The sequence below is a fragment of the Nuphar pumila genome, chromosome 6 (genome assembly GCF_984573655.1).
Source record: "Nuphar pumila chromosome 6, dmNupPumi1.hap1.1, whole genome shotgun sequence".
Lineage (NCBI taxonomy): Eukaryota > Viridiplantae > Streptophyta > Magnoliopsida > Nymphaeales > Nymphaeaceae > Nuphar > Nuphar pumila.
Genome location: NC_143254.1, coordinates 13,658,909 through 13,682,961, shown reverse-complemented (window position 1 = coordinate 13,682,961; position 24,053 = coordinate 13,658,909). Strand labels below are relative to the sequence as shown.

The 24,053-nt window shown below is 35.8% G+C and overlaps 2 protein-coding genes across 2 annotated transcripts; both read left to right on the top strand.

The window, feature by feature from the left end:
• The first annotated feature begins 1,804 nt into the window (after positions 1–1,804).
• Positions 1,805–8,771, top strand: LOC149834029 (disease resistance protein Roq1-like). The gene is made up of 3 exons (XM_090009265.1): positions 1,805–2,340; positions 2,591–3,695; positions 7,971–8,771. Exons 1-3 carry the CDS (start codon positions 1,805–1,807, stop codon positions 8,769–8,771), a joined length of 2,442 nt encoding a protein of 813 aa, XP_089865391.1.
• Positions 7,971–11,012, top strand: LOC149834028 (uncharacterized). Its single transcript, XM_090009933.1, has 2 exons — positions 7,971–9,499; positions 9,614–11,012. Exons 1-2 carry the CDS (start codon positions 8,837–8,839, stop codon positions 9,983–9,985), a joined length of 1,035 nt encoding a protein of 344 aa, XP_089866059.1. The 5' UTR covers positions 7,971–8,836; the 3' UTR covers positions 9,986–11,012.
• Positions 11,013–24,053: the final 13,041 nt, after the last annotated feature.

The window sequence follows — 24,053 nt, the reverse complement described above, 5'->3', positions numbered from 1 at the left end:
AGGGCATGTGCAGTGCGGAGCTCTACTGAGTGGAAAATGCATCGAGTGTAGGAATACACAATGTGCATGCGTTGACTTGATCGGTGACGTGCGGTGGTAGCATTACACGTGATAGGCAATGGTATCATCGTTAGTGTATCGCTATATGACGACACAGACGTGGAGCATTATTTGGTTAAGCAATGCCAATGGATCAGAGGATGTTGCCTTTGGAGATTTGGTCAAGGAGCTCTCAGCTTGCAGGAGAGTCTCACGCATAGCGGTTGGATGCATAAGGGTGCCTGTGGGTTAGAGCTAATTCTCCCAAGAATCACATTAGGTGATTTCAACTGAGTATGATGACTCGAGGCAAGGTGAGTGAATGCCTAGGCAGTGGCGAATGACTCTGTGTGGTGCTATTTGCTATGGTGTTCAATTATTAACTGGTCTTTGGGCTGGAGGCCACAAGGTCTTGTTCCTTCAGTAGCGAGGTTTTGCTCTGACGTGCTTATGGAGTCGCAATACGCTTCATGGCACGTAAGGTTAAAACAAAGTTTGTACCCTTTTTCGAAAGTGATAGCTGGTATGAGACAACTATGCACTAAGTGGCATAGATTATATAGAATATGCATTTGAAAATGCGCTTGATCAGCTTCCGTTAGGCAGCTGCGCATGAGGTGATGTGTAGGGTCAATGAAATACTTTATCACATGAAAAGGTGTTGGTACACGACCTTTGGCCGTTACGCTGGCTAGATTGGGCAGTTTGGTGCATCGCACATTTGCAAAACATTCTATGCCTGTGACAAATTATTTGTGAGTGAGCAATCAAAAGGCTTGCAGCGATAAGAAAGTACCATCATACTGCATTGGCTTATTGAAAAAATAAGCCCGTAACAATTGCAGTTGTAACGCTCACTCGATAAACCTCCATCAGGTCTTGGGCTCACACCTAACAGCCCCGTCCTGTCTTCTCAGATGGAGGGTAATAAGGTGCCTAATGCACAAACATCTCTGCAATCATATTGCACCTGATCTTTTCACTTTCTTCTCTGGATAAAGAGAGCAGTGATAAATGAAACAGCTCACAAGGGGCGGAGCCAAGAATGTAAACTGGGGTGCACAAATACACAGTAATGTTTGTAGCAAATGTGTGTAAGCTTATGAATCCAAATATGATAAAGTGAAGCCTCGTATTAATAATTAATACCATTCATATTCAATTTGAAGTTTCACATCGGAATACAAATATATGTCCTTGATGCTTTTGAAAAAAACATAAGTGAAAAAAATGCCCACCATCACCATCATCTAGGGGTGTTGACCCATAACCCATACTAAACCCTATAGGGTTAGGGTTTGGCAATAAATAAGAAGGCCATTTTACAATCCACGTTGGACCCGAAAGGTCCCATTGATATATGAAGACGGGTATGGTTTGTGAAATTTCATACCAGACCTGGGCCTGACCCGAGTTCCCATTAAGATCCACAATTTTTCAACCTAAATATGATAAAAAAAAAATATTACTTTACCGGGTATGGTCTGGGTCTGGTTCATGTAATACTTATATGATCCGAGTATGATTTCTCTTAGTCTGGTTCCACATAAGTCCGAACCAAACCGGACCCGTTAGCACCCCTACCATCATCCTTATTCAGGGCTGTTTAGGAAGAGAAGAGGACAGGACATGGTGTCCTTGTTCATGCCTGTCTGCAAATCAAACGCCACCCTGTTCATAAACGGAAATGATAGTTGTGCAAACCCCATTCCATTAGCCCTTCGTACGTGTGGTCTGTGACAGAAAGGGATACGAAGAAACAATGATGAGGGAAAGAGATACAGATTGGCAGCCATCCGCTGTATCCTCGTCATCCTCATCATTGCGGCCAGAGGGTGGTGGTGTTGATCGATTCGAGTTCGACGTCTTCCTCAGCTTCAGATGGGAAGATACCCTGCTCCATAGTTTCACTGCGAACCTGTACGAGGCCCTCAAGCAGCGTGGCGTTCGGACCCTTTCCATGGACAACAAGAATTTGAACAGGGAGGATATGATTGACAAGGCATTGGGGGCCATCGAGAGGTCGGAGATCTTCATACCCATCTTCTCCAAACACTACGCAGAGTGCACATTCTGCCTTGAAGAAATGGTCAAGATAGTCAAATGCGAAAGATTGATACTTCCTGTGTTTTATGATGTTGAGCCCCGGGAAGTCAGGAATCAAAGGGGACCGTTTGAAGCGTCCTTCAAGAAATATGAAGAGGAAGAGCGCTTTGGTGAGACGAGGGTGAAGTCGTGGAGGGATGCTTTCAAAGAAGCAGGGAATATCAAGGGATACGATATCCAGAACGAGTCTGATGGGTATGCTCTCTCTCTCTCTCTCTCTCTCTCTCTCTCTCTCTCTCTCTCTCTCTCTCTCTCTCTCTCTCTCTGATTATACAAAAGGTGGTGAAACTCCATGATTTGAACTTCTCTTGGGAATGTAAACTAAACCCTTCATAGTGAACATGCTTGTAATTAGCTTGTTGAGAAATTCTTTTGCTGTAATTCACTATACTTATTTCATTGCAGCTCACCTTTTTAAGTTTCTGGGGTTGTCTACTTTTAACAGGCAAGAGGAAAAACTTATACCGTTGATTGTTAAGAGGGTTTTGGATGGAATAAACAAGATTCCCGTTGGCGTGGCAAAGTACCCAGTTGGACTTGATTCACGAGCGAACCATGTGATGAAGTTGTTGGATCTAAAAGATTATGGTGTTCGAATGGTTGGTATCTATGGCATCGGTGGAGTTGGAAAGACTACCCTTGCCAAGGCTATTTACCATAGAATCTCTTCCAGATTTGAATCAAGCTGTTTCCTTTTGGATGTTAAGAAAGTATCAGAAAAAATCGATGGACTTATTTCCTTGCAAAAGCAGCTTATTCTTGATGTTCTAAAAGATAAACACACATCTATAACTAGTGTCAGTCAAGGGATAAACGTGATTGAAAGAAGAATACACTGCAAGCGCGTTCTAATTGTACTTGATGGTGTCGATCATGATGATCATATTAAAGCATTGGCTGGCAGTAGAAATTGGTTTTGCCCTGAAAGTAGGATAATTATCACAACAAGGTATAGACATGTTTTGAATTTGCAAGGAATGAAAGAAGATGAAATTTACCAACTTGAACAATTGAATCATGAAGAATCACTTCAACTGTTCAGCTATCATGCTTTTGGGAGAGCCAAACCGATGGAAAAATACGTCAAGTTATCTGAGCAAGCTGTACAGAGTACCAGTGGGCTACCATTAACTCTTGAAGTATTAGGCTCACTGTTTTTTGATAAGAACAGTACGGAAGAATGGGAAAATATATTGGAGACCTTAAAGGAGAATCAACATAAAGATGTTTATCAGAGTCTAAAAATAAGCTATGATGGACTTGATGAAACAGAGAAGCAAATATTTTTGGATATTGCATGTTTTTTTATTGGAAGTGGCAAGGAAAATGCAATCTTCATGTGGAAGGATTGTGATTTTTTTCCAATTATAGGAATTAAAGTCTTATTGCACAAATCTCTTATTAAAATTGCTGACAGCAAGGATGAGTTTGAAATGCATGATCAGATTCGAGAAATGGGTAGACAAATTGTTCTACAAGAAAAATGCCCTGGGCTGTGTACGAGGTTGTGGAATGATGATAAAATTTTGGACGTCTTGCAAAGCCTCAAGGTAAGATATGTCAATAAATTTCTTTTGTGTGGCCGTTTTTACCATCTTATTTTTTTGGTGTTGGTCCTTTGTCAAAGGTTCATTCTCATTTGAAACTGCCTTAGGTTTGAATAATAAATTATTTTGACTTGGTGGTTACTGGTTAGTATCATTCTCATAAGAATCAAGATAGAGGCTGCTTTATTAAATTGGATTGACATGGAGAGACTCTTTTAAGTATTAAAGACTTATTCAAGAGGCTGCTAGCCAACATTGAGCTCCTATACTTTTAATTAGAACTCTTGTTATGGCTAGATTGACTCTTGTAGGTTTTTGAAATAGGCTTGAAAAGCTCATCTTTTTAGGTTACAAAATCTTATTATGTTAACTTGTGATCAATTCAGGTAAGTCAAAAGTTATGCCTTTTATTTCCTAAAACAAAAGGTGAACTTGCATCCCTTACAGTGATCTGAATGACCCTCACAAAGATAACAAGAAAAAAAGACACATCCGACCAAAAATAGAAGAAGTTAATCATGTCATTCTAGAATTTTTAAAGACAAGCTAAATTTGTAACAAACTACCTCGTCAACAACTAAAGTATTAGAAATATGCTATAGCTTTATGGGTTTCAGTTTGACTCAGCAGTGCATTTGTAGAGTGAATGAATCCTGGTCCTTTTTCAAGGCCAAAATCTTGGCCAGAATTCATGCAGTCTTCGTGTCATGGTTGATTTCTTTTTTACCTTAGGGAACGAGGAATATTGAAGGCATTGTTCTCCACCTAGAAGTGCACAACAGTACGTCTTTGACCAGAGAAGCTCTCACAACAATGTCTGAAATTAGACTAATTCATGTGGTTTACACTCATTTCCAAGTTGAATATCAACATTTACTCAAGTCGAGACATTAAAATGGTTATAATTGACAGGATGTCTCTTGGGGTCATTGCCTTATAACTTTCACCCTAAGAAAATTGTTGTCATTGACTTATCCTATAGCATGATAACTCAAGTTTGTAACCAACAAGGACCAAAAATCATGATTAGTGTGTGACATCATGTCCTTGTTTTTCTTTTTTTCTTTTTCTTGTTAAGTTCTCATGAACTTTTTTAATAATTTTGGCATATCTTTGATTCATTGAAAGTACTTGATCGCATTTGGTGTTAAAATCTCATTAGCTTTCCTAATTTTACTAGCATTCCGTCTATAGTGAAACTGGTACTGGCGATGTGTTATGAGTTGACTGAAGTTCATGAATCTATTGGGCATCTTAAAGAGTTTGATTCACTTGAGCATGAGAGATTGCTTTGCATTGAAAAAACTGCCAAACAATGTTTGCCAATTGTGTTCTCTAGAAATACTTGATGTTTCTCGTCATTTTATAATTTCTACTTTCTCAGAACAATTGGAAAATTTGGAATGATTGAAAAGGCTCATCCTTGTTCACAATAGAAAATGCCTCTTCCTGACTCCATGTCAGGCATGAAGAACCTCATTTTGAGTTCTTTAGAAGGGTGCCAATCATTCACATAGCTCCCCAAATGGTTTGGAAGAGTGGAACCTTTGAGAGAGCTCAAGTTACAGGAGTGTACAATAAAGGGAATACTTGAATTCATCAGATCTTTGACTGGCCTTTTATCATTGGATGCTATAGTTTGCAAGTCATTTGAGGCTTTACCTGGTATAGTTGGCAATGCAAAGAATTTGAGGCAGTTTTATTTAAATTTTCCAGCAATGGAAGAGGTGTCTGATTCCACTGTGTCACAGGAAAAGCTTGGGATGTCGCCAATAGATGGTTATGATAATCTTGAGGTTCTAACTTGCTCCATTTGTTATTGAAATTTTTTGAGACATCATCAGTATGCGGCTTAAATTGAGGAAAAACTGGCATTAGAGAATCCCTGAAAGCAATGGAAGCTTAGCAAACTTGAGACTTGGATATAGGTCTTAATCATTAGCTAACATTGGTTCCTTCATCTTTATCATCTCAGCTCCTTGGAGAGATTGAATGCTGTTGAACGTAACTGGTTAGAGCGGTGGTAGATGGTAATGATTTTTGTAAACTGTCTTCACCGAAAGAAACAGTAACAGTTTCTGTAGCACACCTTCAAGTTTGCATAGCATTTCTCAACTCACGGAGCTCATATTTTATGACTGCAAAAGACTTCAGTTTCTCCTTAAAAATTCCTGCATCTCTCATAAATCTTTCTGCAACTGACTGCATTGCTTTGGGAATGATCGCAGATATTTCAAACTTGAGTTCCTTATGAATGTCAGATTTAGATGGATGCAAGGTGCTAATTGATGTTTTACTCTTTGAAAACTTGAAATGCTTAGAAAATTTAACTCTTAAACATTGTGGCAGACTTTCTGATGCTCTAAGAAATAAACTCAAGGTAATACCTAGGTGGGAAGAACACATCTGCTCTTATTTTATTTGAGAGTATCTGCACTTCTTTTACTTAAAACTGTTGTAGGTTTACCATAAAGTTGCTTCCTGATTGAATTCATGTTAATCTTGTTTAGGAGGAAAACTTTGGATGCCTATCCTACTTCTCAATTTCTTGATGTTTTGAGGCTTTGCCAGTCTATGGATACACTGCTATTTTGTTCTTCCCAGAATGTTCAAAAGCAGAAAAGTTCAATTGGATTTGAGCTCAAATTAGAAGTTGTGAAATTCACCATCTTTCATGTATTAGAAAAACATGTATACCGATTCTGAGGATCTGTGAGAACACTGAGAAGCTATTTTCTAAGCATCAATATCTCAGTAACATTGTCTGTGTAAACATACACAGTTGCCTAAAGCAAATCCTATTAGGTCCATCTAGAAGGCTATGCTAGCAAGGCCTATATTCTGATAGCATCACTACAGAGGCATTTTGTTTAATGCAATGGCCCCAATGTTTATGCATGGACTAGATCATGGGCCCTTAGCATTAGTTATTGGCTTTCCTCTTGCTCGAGGTCCTGGTTAAGAGTTGACCTGAATTAGTAAATTGGAGGGAGATATTATTAGACTTGACCAACTCCTATCTCGTGAAAGAGATTTGGATCTAACTTCTTGGATTTGATCAATTCTTTTATCTTACAAGTTGTAAACTAAGGAGATGACAGGTATTCAACTTGTTCTTGTAGATTTCAGTTAGTAATTATAACAAATGTCTGTTGAGCAGTTTCAAAACTTGACTGCTTTCAAATTCTCGTCTAAACTATGAAATATTCCAAGCTCCTCATGGACCTACAATCTAAAACTGTTAACGATGGTCTAGCGAATTTTTTTACTACACAAATGCATTGTCATATGATGGTGAAGCCTCTATATTTTTTTTAACTAAGATGACGATGGTCTATATTAGCGTTCCTCCTCCCTCTCTCTCTCTCTCTCTCTATATATATATATATATATATATATATATATATATATATATGTATGTATTTTTTTAAGTACATGGATCATTTTTTGGGATAAAAAAGTGACTTTCACTTTTAAATTCAAAGTTGTAAAGCACACCAATTTACTTTTTTGTAAGAGCTGTTTGATTTTTTATTTTCCTCTGAATAAAAAAGATGAATTTTGCCCATATTCTAAGAAATGTCATTGCTTTTAAGGGTGTTTTGATCATTTTAATCAATTGAATGGGGCTAATGTTAAATAAACTCATATCTATGTCACACACGGGTGCGGCTTCGGACACGGGCCGGACTCGGTCAACGCATCAAGGCCGAGTCCGTCCTTTTTTGGACTCGGTCAACGTTGACTGAGTCCAAAAACTGTCCATTTTTAGGGTAAAAAACAAAAAAATTGATCTTTTATATATTTTTTTTAAAATATATATAGCATGAGTCTCAAACATAAGCCCCAGAAAAAAAAATCAGGGGGGCGCTGCCCCCCTACGGACCCCCGCTGACCGCGCAGCGGGGCCCGCGCCGGGGTGGAGCCCCCGGACCCCCCTTTCTGCAAGGGCAAAAGAACAATTTGCAAAGTTTATAAAAACACTCATGCTGGTGCCAAACTTTAGAAGACAATATCCACATATATGCACACAGGATATATTATATATATATATATATATATATAGCAGAGTCCCCGTGTCCAAAATTTTTAAAATTGCGCCGCACCCGTGTCGCACCCGCACCCATGTGACATAGACTCATATATATGTGCACATATATTTGTATGTATGCATGTATGTGTGTATGTAATTTCTTTCTCAAAGCCAACCAAGTCACCCAAATCGACTTTGGTCCTATTTGTGTCATATTGAGTTGATTTGCTGTTTCTTAATGTTAGGGAACAAAGAACATTGAAGGCATCATTTTCCATCGTGCTGTGAAACAATTGGACACAGAGCATTTTGAAGAAATGTGTAAACTTAGACTACTTCATATGAGTTATGCTAAATTCCATGGTCAATATCATCTGTTGCCTAAGATGCTAAAATGGTTGCAATGGAAGGGATGTCCCTTGGAGTCATTGCCAACAGACTTTCATCTTGGGAATGTTGTTGTCCTGGACCTATCTTTTGGCATGATAACCCAAGTTTGGAATCAACAAGGACCAAGGATCTTGAGAAAGGTGCCCTTTAACTTTTTTATGAATTGGTTTCCTGAGATCAATTATCCGTATAAGTTTGACAGATTGAGAGTCCTCAATCTCAAATTATGCAAGAATCTCATTAGCACTCCAGATTTTACTAGCATGCCGAATGTATTCAAGTTGATTTTTGATCAATGTGTTAAGTTGGCTGAAGTTCATGAATCGATTGGCCAACTTAAGAGCTTGTATTTCTTGAGTATGCAAGGTTGCAGTGCTTTGAAGAAGCTACCTGCTAGCGTTTGTCATTTGAGTTCTCTCAAAACACTTAATCTTTATGGATGTTCCAAGATTTCAACTTTGCCAGAGCAGTTGGGAGATTTGATATCATTGAAAGATCTTATCCTTGTTGAAACTAAAATAACAGCTCTGCCTGAATCCATGACACACATGAAGAAACTTGTTTTGCTATCTTTAGATCGATGCACATCATTGAAAGAACTCCCTGAACAGATTGGAAAATTGGAATCATTGAGAGAGCTCAAATTAAAAGACTAATAAAAAGAATTCCAGAATCCATTGGGCATTTGACCAACCTTCAAATACTCGATGCTGCATGGTGCATGTCACTTGTGGCTTTGCCTAATTCGATTGGTGATGCAAAAAATTTAAGGCAGCTTTTTTTAGATGGTACAGCCATACAAGATGTGCCTGATGCTATTGGATTATTGAAAAATCTTGAGGAATTATCAATACTTCGCTGCACAGGCATTACAGGACTCCCTGATGTATTCGGAGGCCTTACAAATTTGAAGGTTTTAAGCATGAGTAATATCTATCTCAAAGTGCTTCCTTCTAGTTTTTTTCATCTACACTCACTGGAGAGATTGTATGATAACGTTTGTAACTGGTTAGGGAGGACAGATGAGATTGATTTTAGCAATCTGTCTTCATTAACTAAGTTAGACATCGGCAGGAGCAATGTCTACTCCCTGCCATCAAGTTTTGATAGCTTTTCTCAACTTCAGATACTCGTTTTAAATCATTGCAAAAATCTCGGGTCTGTCCCTCAACTTCCACCATCACTGATAAGTCTTTCTGCAACGGACTGCACTGCTTTGGAAATGATCTCAGATGTTTCAAATCTGAATGCCTTGCGAAGCTTAGCTTTATCTGATTGCGAGAACCTTGTCGATGTTCCTGGGCTTGAAAATTTGAAATGCTTGCAAGGATTGCATCTTGGAGGATGTAGCAGCCTTTCTGATGCTCTAAGGGACAGAGTTAAGGTAATGTCTTCCTTAGCATTCAGAAACACCTTATATTGGTTTTTCTTGAACCTTCAATGTGGGTTTAGCACTTAGAACATTTTGTTACTAACTGATTGTTTTAATTTTGTTCAGGTGGCAAACTTTGAGTGTTTGACAAAGTTTGAAATTCCTGGACATCCATGTTTTCATCAGTCCACACATGGACGGGTATCTTTTGTTATTCCCAAAGTGCTGAGCATAAGGAGAGTTCACATTGGAATAGAGGGACACTTTGATCACACACAGAGATTAACTGGCCATATTGAAGTCGTGAAGGATGGTGATTTGATCTTTGAGACCAGAAAGGAATGTTTTGATATATGCTGCAGGTTCACATTTGGAGGGGATGATGCGATATGCAGGCAAATAGGGAATGGAAATGGATACAGGATGGTGTATGTATCAGTCAACAGTGGCCTCGTGACAGGAGGTGATATCTTTGTTGGCAATGATTCAGGTTCATAATTTTGGGTTGGAGAGTTAACATTTGATCAGCTTCTGTACTTCTGGATATCTGAATAGTGTTCCCAGACGACAAATCCAAGGTTACCTCTGGTTCTTCAGTAACGCTCAAAAGTGGTAGTCTTTAGTTGAAATTAAGCAGAGGATTAAGAGATGGGCAGAAAGATCCTATGGGTATTCAATTTGTGATGCATGGTTGTTGAGACTCTTGAGACCACAAGGCCGAGAATCAGTCACATCCATTTGAAGAAGGTGATGAGATGCAAACATGCTGATCCATATAAGAAATCGATGTAGAATGATAGTGATGAATTCTGTATCGAAGACGACCAAATGGTAACAAACATGAAAAGGATAAGCAGGTTTGATGAATTGGATCTCCCAGGGGGTTCCTTGCTTTTGTGGGTTCTTCGGTCAAGCTTCCAGCATTATCCTCGTGCTGCCTTCACGCTGATAGACTGCAAACTCTTGATTGTATTCAGAGAAGGGGATTGGCCAACAGATGTTATTTTATGTATGCAGGCAGAGGAGAATGTGCAGCACCTATTGATTTCACTGTAAAGTTGTCATGACCATATGGAGGAAGGCATTGTCTTTATTTGGCTGATTGAAAATTTCCGAGACATCTGTTATGGAGGTTCTTCAGATATGGGGTAAGCCGATTTTTTATTCTAAGTTCATTTATAGTGCTTGGCTTGTAGTTTTCCAAGTTTTGTTTTTTTTTTGAACGGCAAGCTGGGGTTAGGCAGACCCCTACCAGTTATACAACTATATCATTGGGTTTTGAACCTGCAAAGTCCCTACACAAGGTGACATGCACTAGCTGTTCCTACCAGACAAGTGTAGTCCGCGATGGTAGTTTTTCAAGTTGTGGTGAGACGGGGTAGCGAAATTAAGAATTTTATTGTATTTGAAACATATTGTGGTCCCTGGTAATTTTGATCTGTAATATGTTAAATGAAGTACGAAGCCATGTGCTTTGGATAGGGAAAGGACATGATCACCAAATTTTATCAAATTGTATTTGAGAACATATTGTGGTCCCTAGTAATTTTGATCTGTAATATGTTAAATGAAGTACGAAGCCATGTGCTTCGGATAGGGAAAGGACATGATCATCAAATTTTATCAAGATGGTTATTTGCCGACTGATGGAGGCCTCCCCAAGAAGGTTTGATTCAAAGTGAATATATTCAGTCTATGCATGGATAGACGGAGGGTGAGATTTACAGTGAGGAATATGCAGAGCGAACTCTGGTCCTTGAGTTGGAAGTCGAGGGTAAAAAATCGATGTATGAGTGGAATTTTTGGGCTGAGATTTGTCAGTCTTACCAATTGAAGCTCAAGTTATTGTCGAATCATCGCGTAGAGATATTGTGACAGCAGTTAATAACAGATTGAAGCGACCTTCTCATCACAGAGATGAGAACCTCTTAGATACGGTGAATCGGTTCAATCAATTCAGGTGTTGCTGAATTGATAAGGATAATTATCTGATGGTGCGTGGTCTGGCGTAGTTGAGCTTTTGGCGAGAAGATCATATCTGAAAGGACAAAACTCGCGATTGGATCCCAGATTTGAACCATTTCTAATGTAATAAATTCTACTTGTAACTCTGGTGGGGTTCTGCTTACCCCATCTTGGTAATAAAAAAACCTACTATTTTTTCCCCGCGATAACAAGGAGAAACCCCATTATGGTTCTGACATCTTGGGATGAGCCGAGAGGTGTCACGCTTGTTTCAATGTCTGCAGTGTAAAACTCTATTTGTACTCTCCCCACGTCCACCGAGGGTATTTTCTTGTGTCTTCAACCTTGCAGCAAGAGATAAATACTCCAGGTATCAAACTTGTGATGTCTTTCAAGTTGATGACCTTATTCAGGTGTGCACAGCCCTTGTGGACGAGGAGCCACTTTTGCTAAAAAACTAAATAAAGGTTTAAGAGCATTATAGACTTTTTTTTTCATGTATAATGTTGGGTAAGGGCCCAACATTATTCATTGAACTGAATCTGGATGTAGATACATCAAAAGATAAAGTTCTTAATTTATCAACGAAAAATGTCTAATCTATGGCAAAAATGATGTGTTCTTTGAAATGCCTTACAATTTTTTAAATATGGCTGACGTTCAAATTCACAAATTTTTTGGCTTTAAAAGGACTTTTTTATCCTTCGTGCAAGCGAATTTTCTCAATTTCGCATGATATATCGGTATGCTTTATGGGTATCGCAACCTCTCCTTAAAAGGTAGATTTACACATTTTCTTTTGTGGACTTTACGATGTTCGCATGACCAAACTTGCAAACTTTTGGTATCTGAAACATGTCGTAGTTTCACAAATATTTTACAAAATTTGCATATATTGTACGAAGTTTGCATGACCAAATCTGCAAACTTGTTGTAACTGAAACCTCTTGAAACATACAAACTAACTTTCTAAAACCTAGAAACTTTACAAAAAATTCAATAAATTTGCATATATGGTACAAAGTTCGCATAACCATATCTTCAAATTTTCTGTAACTGAAACCTGTGGTAACTTCGCAAATATGCCACTAAATTCACATATACAGTACAAAGTTCACATAATTGAATCTGCGAACTTCTTGTAACTAACACATATCGAAACTTCATAAATATGTCACTAAATTTGTACGAAGTTCACATAGAATTGTATGAATCTTCTTTAAGTAACTAATCATCAAAGAGATCTGCAAATGTGAGTCGATCTATGCAAATTTTTTATATGCAAATTTTCTTACATTTGCATGCTTGTTGAATCATATATGTAGTTATTTTTTTTTTGTTTCTTTTTCTCGTTTGTTTTTGGAAAGAACCCTAACCCTTTTAACTCTAGAACCCTTAACATCTTTCCTCTCTCCTTACGATGATTGCGGTATCCTTCGCATTGACTTCCCAGGTTAGGTCGAAAGGTGAGTTCCATACAAAATATAGTTTTATTTCATTCTAAACTTTTTTCTTTGTTTGTAGATATGAGCATTTATGATGCCCCATGCATATTTATAGGTAATGTTAATTGAGTGTATGAAGTGTATATGAGTGGTCTTTTCTCACATACTATTTTCATTAGATATATGTTGTGTGGTTGGTGTAGACAATTAATGATGACTTCTAAAAGAGTTAAAGTACACTACCGTAACGCTTATTGTACTAATTAAAGATTTATATTGGTCTCCAAAAATAATAATTTTAACAAATTTGTAGCTCTAGTGGCTCTAATGTCTCATAAAATCAGTTATATAGAAGAGTTATTAAGTGTCTAATGTAGTTATTCTTCAAGCATAAATAGCCAACAAATATGGATAAATATTTTGGACGATGATATAAAATCAATATCATTTAATAATGATATTTACTTAGTAGCTTGCAAAGTTGAATAAGAAGTCGTCGGTCGCAAAGTTAAACAAGCAACTGAAAGTGATGTACAAGAAGCAATTGATGAATGCAATTATGAGAATCCTATGAAGAATGTACATCTAAGTAAGGTCCAAAGGCCAAACAAAAGGCGGAAGATGAGAAGACATCAGACACTGAGGTGTTGAATAACAAGATATCGAAGGCTAAATTGTGGACAATGCTGGAATGTATAAGTTGGTTACTATTGTAAAACATTGAATATAAATTGATAGAATTTTAATGAAATTTTGCTGTAAATGTATTTTAAATATTTATTTTAGGTTTAATGTTCTATATATTTTGTATGTTTAATTTCATTCTGCGAAAGATGTGTATGTATGTTTTGTTTCTTTCTAGGTTTAATATTATGTAACAAGAACATGAGCAAAACACAGGAAATCAACATATTTTAGAGGAAGTTCGCATATATTCAAGATCGAACGAAACTCTCCTAAAAAAATCATATTTTATTCATCGTCAATATTTGTAATATTTATGAAAATCTACATATAAAGAGCATATTTGCAATGACCTTATATACGAAGTTAGTACCTTATTTGATCTCAAATATGCAAATTTCCTCCCAAATATGTGAATATGCAAAATTTTGTCCAAAATATGACAATTTTCTCCAAAATATGTGATTTTTCTTCTAAATATATATGCAAATTTAGTGGTAAATATGTGATTTTTTTTTCAAGTTTTGCGCAATACGTCCATTCTCTTTTCTAGATCCTGTAATCTTTCGTTAAAAACTATATTTGCATAATTGTTTCATAGAAATCCTGAATTTTGCATAAACTAATATGCGGATATGGTTGGTTTTCATTCCAACAAAGTAGATTTGCACATCAAACATGTGCATCTTCTCTATTTCGCAACCCCATGCGAAATTGCTCTACTTGAATTGTTGTACCTTGCTCTATTTTGCAACACCCATGCAGAATACACAAATTTCACATATTACAATACAAACTTTGTGAATATAACTTGTAAACCTCTATTAAGTAAATACTTCTCGATGAGATCCACAAATATATGCTTACATTTGCAAATTTTTGTATATATAGATCTTGTGCTTCATTTGCAGACTTTCCGAACATTCACACAGTAAACATGAGATTAACAAATTTTTTGAAAACTTAAATGTAAACCTCCCTTTTTTTTATGAATGTTTGTACTAGTATTAAATGCAGTGCTCTAATATTTATTTAAAAAGCAATGGTTCGCATATTAGGGTTTTGTTTGTGGTCTTCAACCCCTTTCGATGCACTGTGTTTTCCTTGACAATTTTTTCAACATGTTTTTTTCACTATTTTTTGACAAGTATTTTCGTCGGCACTTTATTAGTGACTTTTTGAACATCTGGGACATCATCAGTAGCTAGATATTCTGGTAAGCACAACATTAACAACTGAAACAGTTACTTTTTAAATTTTTTGGCATGGATATGTTTTTTTAACTAACGTTGGCATGAATCAGTTATTTTGTCATTATCTTTTCCTATTAAATGAATAGATAAATATGCAAATCTAAAAATTGCTTCATATTTTATCGATTATATTAATGTGACACTTTTTTCTAGTAAGCACATATTTTTGGCATTCTCTCTTTCTAAATATTGATTTACTTTTAGGCTTGCTTGTTTATCCAATGCATTGCATTTTATTTCTTGGATATACTTTATTCTACTCTTAATTATAAATCTAATACATTTTGTAGATCTTAATTTGTTTTCCATCTTCTCATATTTCTTCTTAATTTTTTCTAAAGATAATAACTGTCAATCACTAGTTTGTCCATTTTTTTATAGAAATTTTTTAATTATTGATATGATGATTGAAGAGACTGTCATGGAGGCAACAATACCTACACCAACACCTACGGATAAAATAGAGCAAAGATAACAATAGATATCTTATCCACTTACTGATCCATTCTAATATGAAGTATGATTAAGGCTTGACCGACATATACCACGGTAAATGCAACATGAGTAAGAGGAGGCTCAAAAAGTTGGGTTCAATAAACAACCGACACCTTCTGTGGTCAAAAGTATTTAAAAGAAAATGTTGAGAAGCTTGTGGCCAAAATCATGTCTCTCATCTCAGAAGCATTTAAGGGGGGATATTCTTGTGTGCATTCTGTGGTGAAGAAGTTGAAGGAACCATTGATTGAGTCTGAGGTTGTTGCTAACCTCAATGCCCGGCTAGAAGTAGGAGACGTGGCTACCTACAATGGTAGTGGTGAGGATGTTATGGCTGAGATGAAGAAGATTTTGGAGAAGATGGGAGGCGGAGATGCTGATGTGGTGAATGATATTAATGGCCCTTAGCCAAAAGAGAAGGAGAGTGAGGGTCCCCCTGCAGATGAGATATCTCAGCAAAAGGAGAAGACCTTGATTGTGGAGAGTGTGCATTAGAATGTTGAGGAGTCTATGGAGGTGGAAGGTGAGTCATTGGAGGAGCAAGTGCATGCTTCGAGGAAAAGTCACAACAATAAAGAAGGTCCAGTTCTTATGGACATGTACTTTGTTCAGAAGTTATTATATGCAATATGTTTGTAAGATGTTTGCGATCAATTTCAATGTTATATTTTGATTTCATTAAATTATCATATATATATATGTGTGTATTGATTCTAAATTACACAATCATTCATTAAATTTATCATATATTGATTAGTTTGTATTTTAATTACATTGTGAATTTTAAACTTCAAACATGCTTTGAATGGCGAGTTTAGATTTGAATGTAGATTTGAAATATGATATTATATTAAAATTTGAATTTTAAGTTATATGTTTTCCTATGAATTGTGATATTTGATTGATTGCATGAAAATTTTATTTTAATTGCAGAATTCACAGGCTCAAGAGTCAGAGGATTCAACACCCTTTATGTATCAGTTCTACTGGTTCCAAGCACATTCTTGGTTCTTAAAACTATTAGAGGAAGCGAATGACTGACAAGATCGAATGCATTTTCAAAAATTCTCAATTAATGACCCTATGTGATGTAGTCTGCAAAACCCAAGTAGAGCTCTTCAGAATTCATGATGCATATCTTCCAATTGCATAAAGAGTCCATGCATGAACAAATATATGCCTCCATTGGCAGTGACAGTGAGCATGTGCAATATTTTAACATTTCGCCTCTGCAAACTCCAAAACCTAAGCTAGTTGATGATGATTTTCATGAAGTTTGTATTGAAGTTCTTATTGCTATGATGCAACCTCTAAGTCCATTGCTATATAGTGAATGTTTGTAATAGGTTCATTTTTTAATGAATGAAATGAATATATGTATGAGAAGATTCATTTTCGAATGACTGAAATGGATATATATGTATGAACAAGAGGTCCAAATTTTTAATGAATGAATGTAATAAATGATTGTATGAATGAGTTTATTTTTTAATGAATGAAATGAATATATGATTGTATAAGCAAGTTTACTTTTTACTGAATGAAATGAATATATGTATGAGCATGTTTATTTTTTATTGAATAAAATAAATTATTGTATGAATATGTTATTTTCATGTGGATCTCACATGTCTTGAAGATGAACATCCACAAATATTTGACCAGGTTCGCACAATATGATGTGCGAATATGGTTCAATTGATAAGGTTAACTCCTCATGTGTAAATGTGATCTAATTATGGTGAAGTTCACAACTTTAATGTGTATTTACATTCATATTTTCATACATTCAATATGAGAATGTAAGAAAATTTGCACTCCAAAAATTACATAGATAGCCCTATATTTGTGTATCTCTGTGAGGATCGATTACAAAGCAGATCCACACGATTATATGCAAACTTTGTACTATATATGCAAACTTAGTGAAATATATGCAAAGTTTTGATAAGTTTTAGTTACAAGAAGTTCACCGATTTTGTTATATCGATTTCGCGAGATACATAAAAAAAATTTTAGTGAGAGTTTGTGATGCTCAGAGAGTATACCGATATAGTTTATGCAAAATTTAGGATTTTTGCACAAACATCTTGCAAATACAATTTTTAGTGAGAGGTTGTGAGATCTGGAGAGCATAGCAACATATTACACGAAACTCAGGAGAAAAATCATATATTTATGAGAAAATCACATGTTTAAGAGGACATTAGTATATTCACATATTTGAGAAAAAAATTGATTATTTAAGAAAAAATTCATATATTTGCATATTTGAGAGAAAATTCACATATATGGAGGAAATTCACGTGTAAAGGGTAAAAAGGTATTTTAAAAGCAAAAAATTTGTGAAGTTTTTAGGTTTTAGTTACATAAAGTTATAGATTTGGTTATGTGAATTTTATACTATGTATGCAAAGTTTTGAGAGGTATCAATTATAGGAAGTTCACAAATTTGGTCATGAGAACTTTGTACAATATATGTGAATTTAGTAGAATATTTATGAAGTTATGACATGTTTCAGTTACAGGAAGTTCCCAAGTTTGGAGAGAATTAACTCACCGTTATAGTTGATAACGACGAGAAGTAAGTCATCGTTATAGGCTATGATGGCGATAATTAAGTCACTATTATAGGTTGTAACAGCGACATAGAGTTAAGGTCGATAACGATGACATGGGAATGTCATCATTATAGGCTTTAAACCTATAAAAATATTTTTTATATTATATTAAACAAAATGGTAAATATAATTCAAATATATACTTCAAACATACATTTATTCAAATAGAAACATACACTTCTCTAACCTCCTCAAACATTCAGCCTCTCCAATCTCCTCAAAAATACATTTATTCAAATATAAATATACACTTCAAACATTAATTTAAATATAAACATACACTAGTGTTTATGCATCTTGAACCATACATTCAAATATAAACACACTTTTTCTGCCTCCTCAAACATCCATCATCTCCAACCCTTTCAAATATACATGTATTCAAATATAAACATACACTTCAAACATCAATTCAAATATAAACATACACTAGTATTTATACTCTTGAAACATATATTCAAATATAAACATACACTTCTCCAACCTCCTCAAACATTCATTCTCTCCAACCCCTTGAAACATTTAACTTCAAACATACATTCAAATATAAAAATACAATTCAAAAAACAAACTTACATAATCTCCAACCCCTTCCCCTACATCCTCTCCAAACTTGTAACAAACACACTTCAAGAATGAGTACAGTTTGACACTTAAAAAAAAATTGTAAAAAGAAACAATTATGATAATGTTAATGATGATGATATATCATAGTATGAGAATTCAGTCTGATAACTTACATATATTTTAATCACATTATGAGTGAAAGTTTGATAATGCTTTCGCCTTTTCCTGCACTTTCATGAGAATCTGAAAAAATATAAAAATAACATTAAACAAAATATCTTATTATAATATAAAGGCAGAAGACAGAGCAATAACACATGCACTTACAATACATTTATAAAAATACTATATTATTAATTTTTTTTCTTTTACCTTATATTCAACAAAATGACAAATACAATTTAAATATACACTTAAAACATCCTCAAACATCCATTCAAACATATACTTCAAACGTACATGCTCAAACATAAAGAGATCAACATCATAAAAATGACTTTGAAGAATGGACTTGTTATGACATTGAAACCCACTTTTCTTCATTCCATCGTGAGAAAGACATAATCATAACATAAACAAAAGCAATTAACTCCATGTGAAGTTTTAGACTTGTATTTAAGACAAAGCCATGATTGTTCTAAAAGAAAAACATATTAAACTTTAACTATAATCCCACATTTATGCATCTTGTGAGATCGCCAACCTAACCCTCCTAGCACCTATTAAGTGTAAGAGGATAGATAAATCAATAATCTCCTCGTATATAGAGCATCTGGAAAACAAAGGATACCACAACTACCACCTCTGCACAACTGGCCATTAAGCATCATGTGTACACATCCAGTTTAATGGCCACAAAACATTATCTCCTACAATCAACCATTAGCCCATGATGTTTTTGAAAAAAAATGGTGTTAACATTGCAGATTCACTAGACATGAAATCTCAAGGTTGACCAACAAGTCCTGACACATTCAGCAGCTTTGCTGGTTGCAGGTTGGAAGGTCGAGCATGTGTATTTGCCTTATTTGCTTATATTTGGCCTATGTTTCTGTTTTCACACACTTTCTGTTCATGAAATTTTACAATTTTGTAATACTTTTACAAGTTTTACAAAGCACGAGAACATGCCAATCTGACATTTTCAGTCAATTCAATCTCAAATTGTGAATGCATGGTAACAAGATACCCCTAATCATAGCCATACAAGACTCATGCCCAAGAATAGATAGGCGGGCATGCAAATTTAGATGCTAGGCTAATTATGTTACCAATCAGGCTATCTTCATGAGGAATGTCGACCCTCATTCATGACAAGAATGATAATGCCACAAGAAACAAAAAAAAGTATAGTGACTAGTATGCTATTGGCACAACACAAATTTAACAATCTAATAGTATGCTCTCAAGCATATATCATAAATTCATTAAAACAATAGCACATTAAGGGCTCATAGGCAAGAACAAATTGCAATCTTTATAGCAATGATTTCCAATTTGAGCTCTACTTAAAATTCCCTTTCATTTTGGGTTTTGTAATCTATTTCATACAAGTATCAGATGTAAAAGATGCACCCCTTTATGTACATATTTCTAGATATGCGAGGTTTTCAAGACACCACAAGGATGCTAGTATAAATCCTCAATATCTAGTAACCAACCACTTTGGCATAAAGATGTTGAGTTTCGATACAAACTAATTGATACAACACGAAAGAACAAACTGTTGTTGTTGTAGTTTATTCACTTAGGCACAACACGAGGAACTATGAGTGGCATGCAATCAGAGAAGTTGAGGCCCTAAGCATGTTTCATTGGAAGCTCATATTTCTTCATATAAGTGTTATATATTTTTTTTCATTTGAAGCCCTAGGCTGTGGCCTCAAATATCAAAAGAGGCCAGCTGGCCCTGCATGCAATAACGTCAAAAGGTCAGTGATTGAATCATATGTCATACATAAATTTTCACTCATTAAGACACATAATCCATAGTACAAGAAGGAAAACAAACAAACAAACAATTAAAGCAGTAACATCGATTATTGTGCAATTTAGAAACCCACATATGTGATCAGTGTTGTGAGAGGCGTACGCCTCAGAGGCGAGGCGCACGCTCAAGGTACTGAGGTGTTGCTGTGATGCGCTTAAAGTAAATATAAAAAAAATACCACGGATACTTGAGAAGTAAGATCACTTGAGAGTGTGATACGAAGCCCTCCAAGAGAAGTAAGATCACTAGTGCAAGGCGTTGAGTGTGATGCCACATATTTTTACGATATTTTAGATAATACCACAGATACTTGAGAGTCTTATGTTGTGAGAGCCGTACGCCTCAAAGGTGAAGCGCAGGCTCAACACCTCATTTCGCCTCATCGCATTTAACAACCTTGTACGTGATGTTCAATGTTACTAAGCATATAAATGTCAATCATCAAAAAGTTGTAATCATGTAGATCCTTACCGTGGTTGAACCCTTACATGCTCTTGGAAATATAACAACAAATTCTCCAGCATTCTCTACTAATCTGATAGAGCGAGAAGGGAGAAATTTAACAACAAATTCTCCAGCATTATGTATAAATTCTCCAACATTTTGTGCTAATCTAATCAGGCATGAATTGCCGCAAGGAACCCCTGACCCTCGACACCGCCCGCATGTTTGAAAAGGACCATCCGACTACTTCGTCCTACAATCCAGTGGTGCTCACCTCTGCGAAGGCAGAGCTGGGGAGGTAGTTGGCATACCTGACAGAGAAGGGCTTGTTGGTGGTGGCCTTCCACTCTTGGGGGTCTTGTCGTTGGCGTAGAGGAACCTCATGTTGGCGTATGATTTAAAATAAGATCCAGAATGCAAATTAACACATACCAATAGACGTCATGGACAAAGCGACGTGTGGGTGCTCGGCGTTCTCCTCATCCTATCGATGCCCACGATGAGCTCAGGCCTTCAAGACAATGATAAGCATAACCTTAAACCCAAATAAGAATTGTGAGGACACGAGCAATAAGCTTCCAATAGGCTACCTTCATCATATAGCCAAGCCCTTTATTTATAGTGGAGGATAAGGGAGGTGGTTACAGAATGTGAACCCCTTCACGTTCTTTTAACTCCTACCCCACTAACAGCCCACTAACGACCCACTAACCCCTCATTAGTGTTAAATCGGGTCACACTATAGGTTGAACCCAAACCCAAATATTCAACATTCTTTCACTTGACCCATTGACACTAAAAGGATACTAAATCGAGGTTTATATAGTTATCTCGACTTAATTTTTCATGTGGGTTTACATGCTATCTTGTATTACAAGAATGAATCATATGAGTCATGGAGATGATCACCTCTTTATGAAATGTCATAGTTTCATGTACTATAATATAATTCATTTTTAGTGCTTTAGCATATGTTGAGATTTACCTTTATTAATAGGTTGGTCTCTAACCCATTATATTGGTCCTTTTAATATTGTTATTCTGCTATTCTTTCTAACCACAATGAGATATCCTTTATGCAATATCAACAATACATAAAGTCATAGAGAATCAATTCATTTTCACAAATGTGATTACATAATGTATTGTCATACATCAGAAGGAATCAAACAAACCCATCTCCTTTACATGTTGGAAATACAATCATGGTAATAGCTCTTTCGTAAGGAGATTTACAGTCATTTTCTTCATACCAATTGTATCAATACATACTAGATGATTCTTAGTTATTTCTTTAACAACAAAATATTTTAACTCCATATGTCGACACGAGGTTGAGCTCTTGTTATTATTTAAGGACATGCCTGCTTCATTATCACAAAAAATCTTTAGTGGTCTCTCAATAGATTTCACAATCTCAAGGCCTATAATAAAGTTTCTTATCCAGATGGCCTGAGATGAAGTCTCGTATAAAGCAATAAATTCTGCTTTCATGGTATAAGCAGCAGTTGTAGACTGTTTTTCACTTTTCTATGAGACGACACCATCTTCTAGTAGGAAAATGTATTCAATAGTAGACTTTCTACTATCGAGATATCCTCTAAAGTTTGCATTAGAGTATCCAATGACCTCTAAGTAGTCAACTTTTCTTTATGTCAACATGTCTTTTGTTCCTTACAAATAGTGCATGACCTTCTTTGTTGCCTTTCAGTATGCAATATATATACCTAGATTTGACTGATATCTACCAAGCATTCCCACAGCAAATGATATACAAGGTCGTGTGCAGGTCTGTGCGTACTGCAAACTCTCAACCATTAAAGCGTATGAGATAGTTGCCATATGAGCATTTTCATTATCATCATGAGGATAGTCCTTTAGGCTCAATTTATTCTCTTTTACTATGGGTGTCAAACCAAGAGAACAATTCTCCATCTCATATCTTTTAAGAACCTTAAGAATATATAATTTCTGTGAAAGGTCAATAATACCCTTAGTTCTGTCACGATGAATCTCGATTTCAAGGACATATGTGGCCTCACCCATGTCCTTCATATCGAAATGAGAGGAAAAAAAATCTTTTGTCTCATGTATTAAGCTCAAATTATTAGTTACAAGAAGAATGCCATTAACATATAAAACCAAAATTATGAACTTACTCTCACTAGTCTTAAGGTATATGCACTGATCAATAATGTTTTCAGTGAATCCAAAGTTCATAATTACCTAATTGAACTTTTTATACCACTGTCAGGAGGCTTGTTTAAGTCCATAAATTGACTTCTTCAATTTGCAAAGTAAATGATTTGAGTCATCTACACTGAAACTAGGAGATTGTTGCATATATACCTCCACTTCCAAAATTCTATTTAGAAAACCAAATTTCACATCCATTTGATGTAGCTCTAAATCAAAATGAGCTACGAGGGTCATGAATATTCTCAACGATTCCTTAGTTGAAACAAGAGAAAAAATCTCATTATAATCAATGCCCTCTATCTGTGTGAAACCTTTTGCAATAAGCCTAGCTCTGTACCTCTTCACTTGACCTTTAAAGTCTGTCTTAGTCTTAATGACCCACTTACAACCAACAGATCTAACTCCATCAGAATGAGGTACAAGATCCTACACTTAGTTCTTTGCAATAGAGTCAAGCTCTTACTTCATGGCATTGATCCAATGTGTTAATCTTTTACTTTCAATGGCTTCAGTAAAGGTGAAGGGATCATCATCAATATCTATGAAATTATTATACTATTGCAAATACACTACATAGTTTGGATAGATAGTAGATTTCTTGGTCCAAGTAGACCTCCATACAGGTGCTACAGGTGATTCAAAATAAACTTTTGTATCATGTTGTTGTTTTATATCCTCATCAACAACTTGCTTTATTTGGGATTGATGTTCATTGACCAGATTTTCTCTAACATTATCTAAAAGGACAAGGATAAGAAAAATTGGGTCTTTATCCTTCGCAGGTATGGAACTTGAATCCTGCATTTTCTCAAAATCAATACTTTAAGATGTATATCCCAATTGAATCAATTTCAAGAAATCTTGTTTTATCTGTTTTCACTATTTGTGGTGTATGAGATGGAC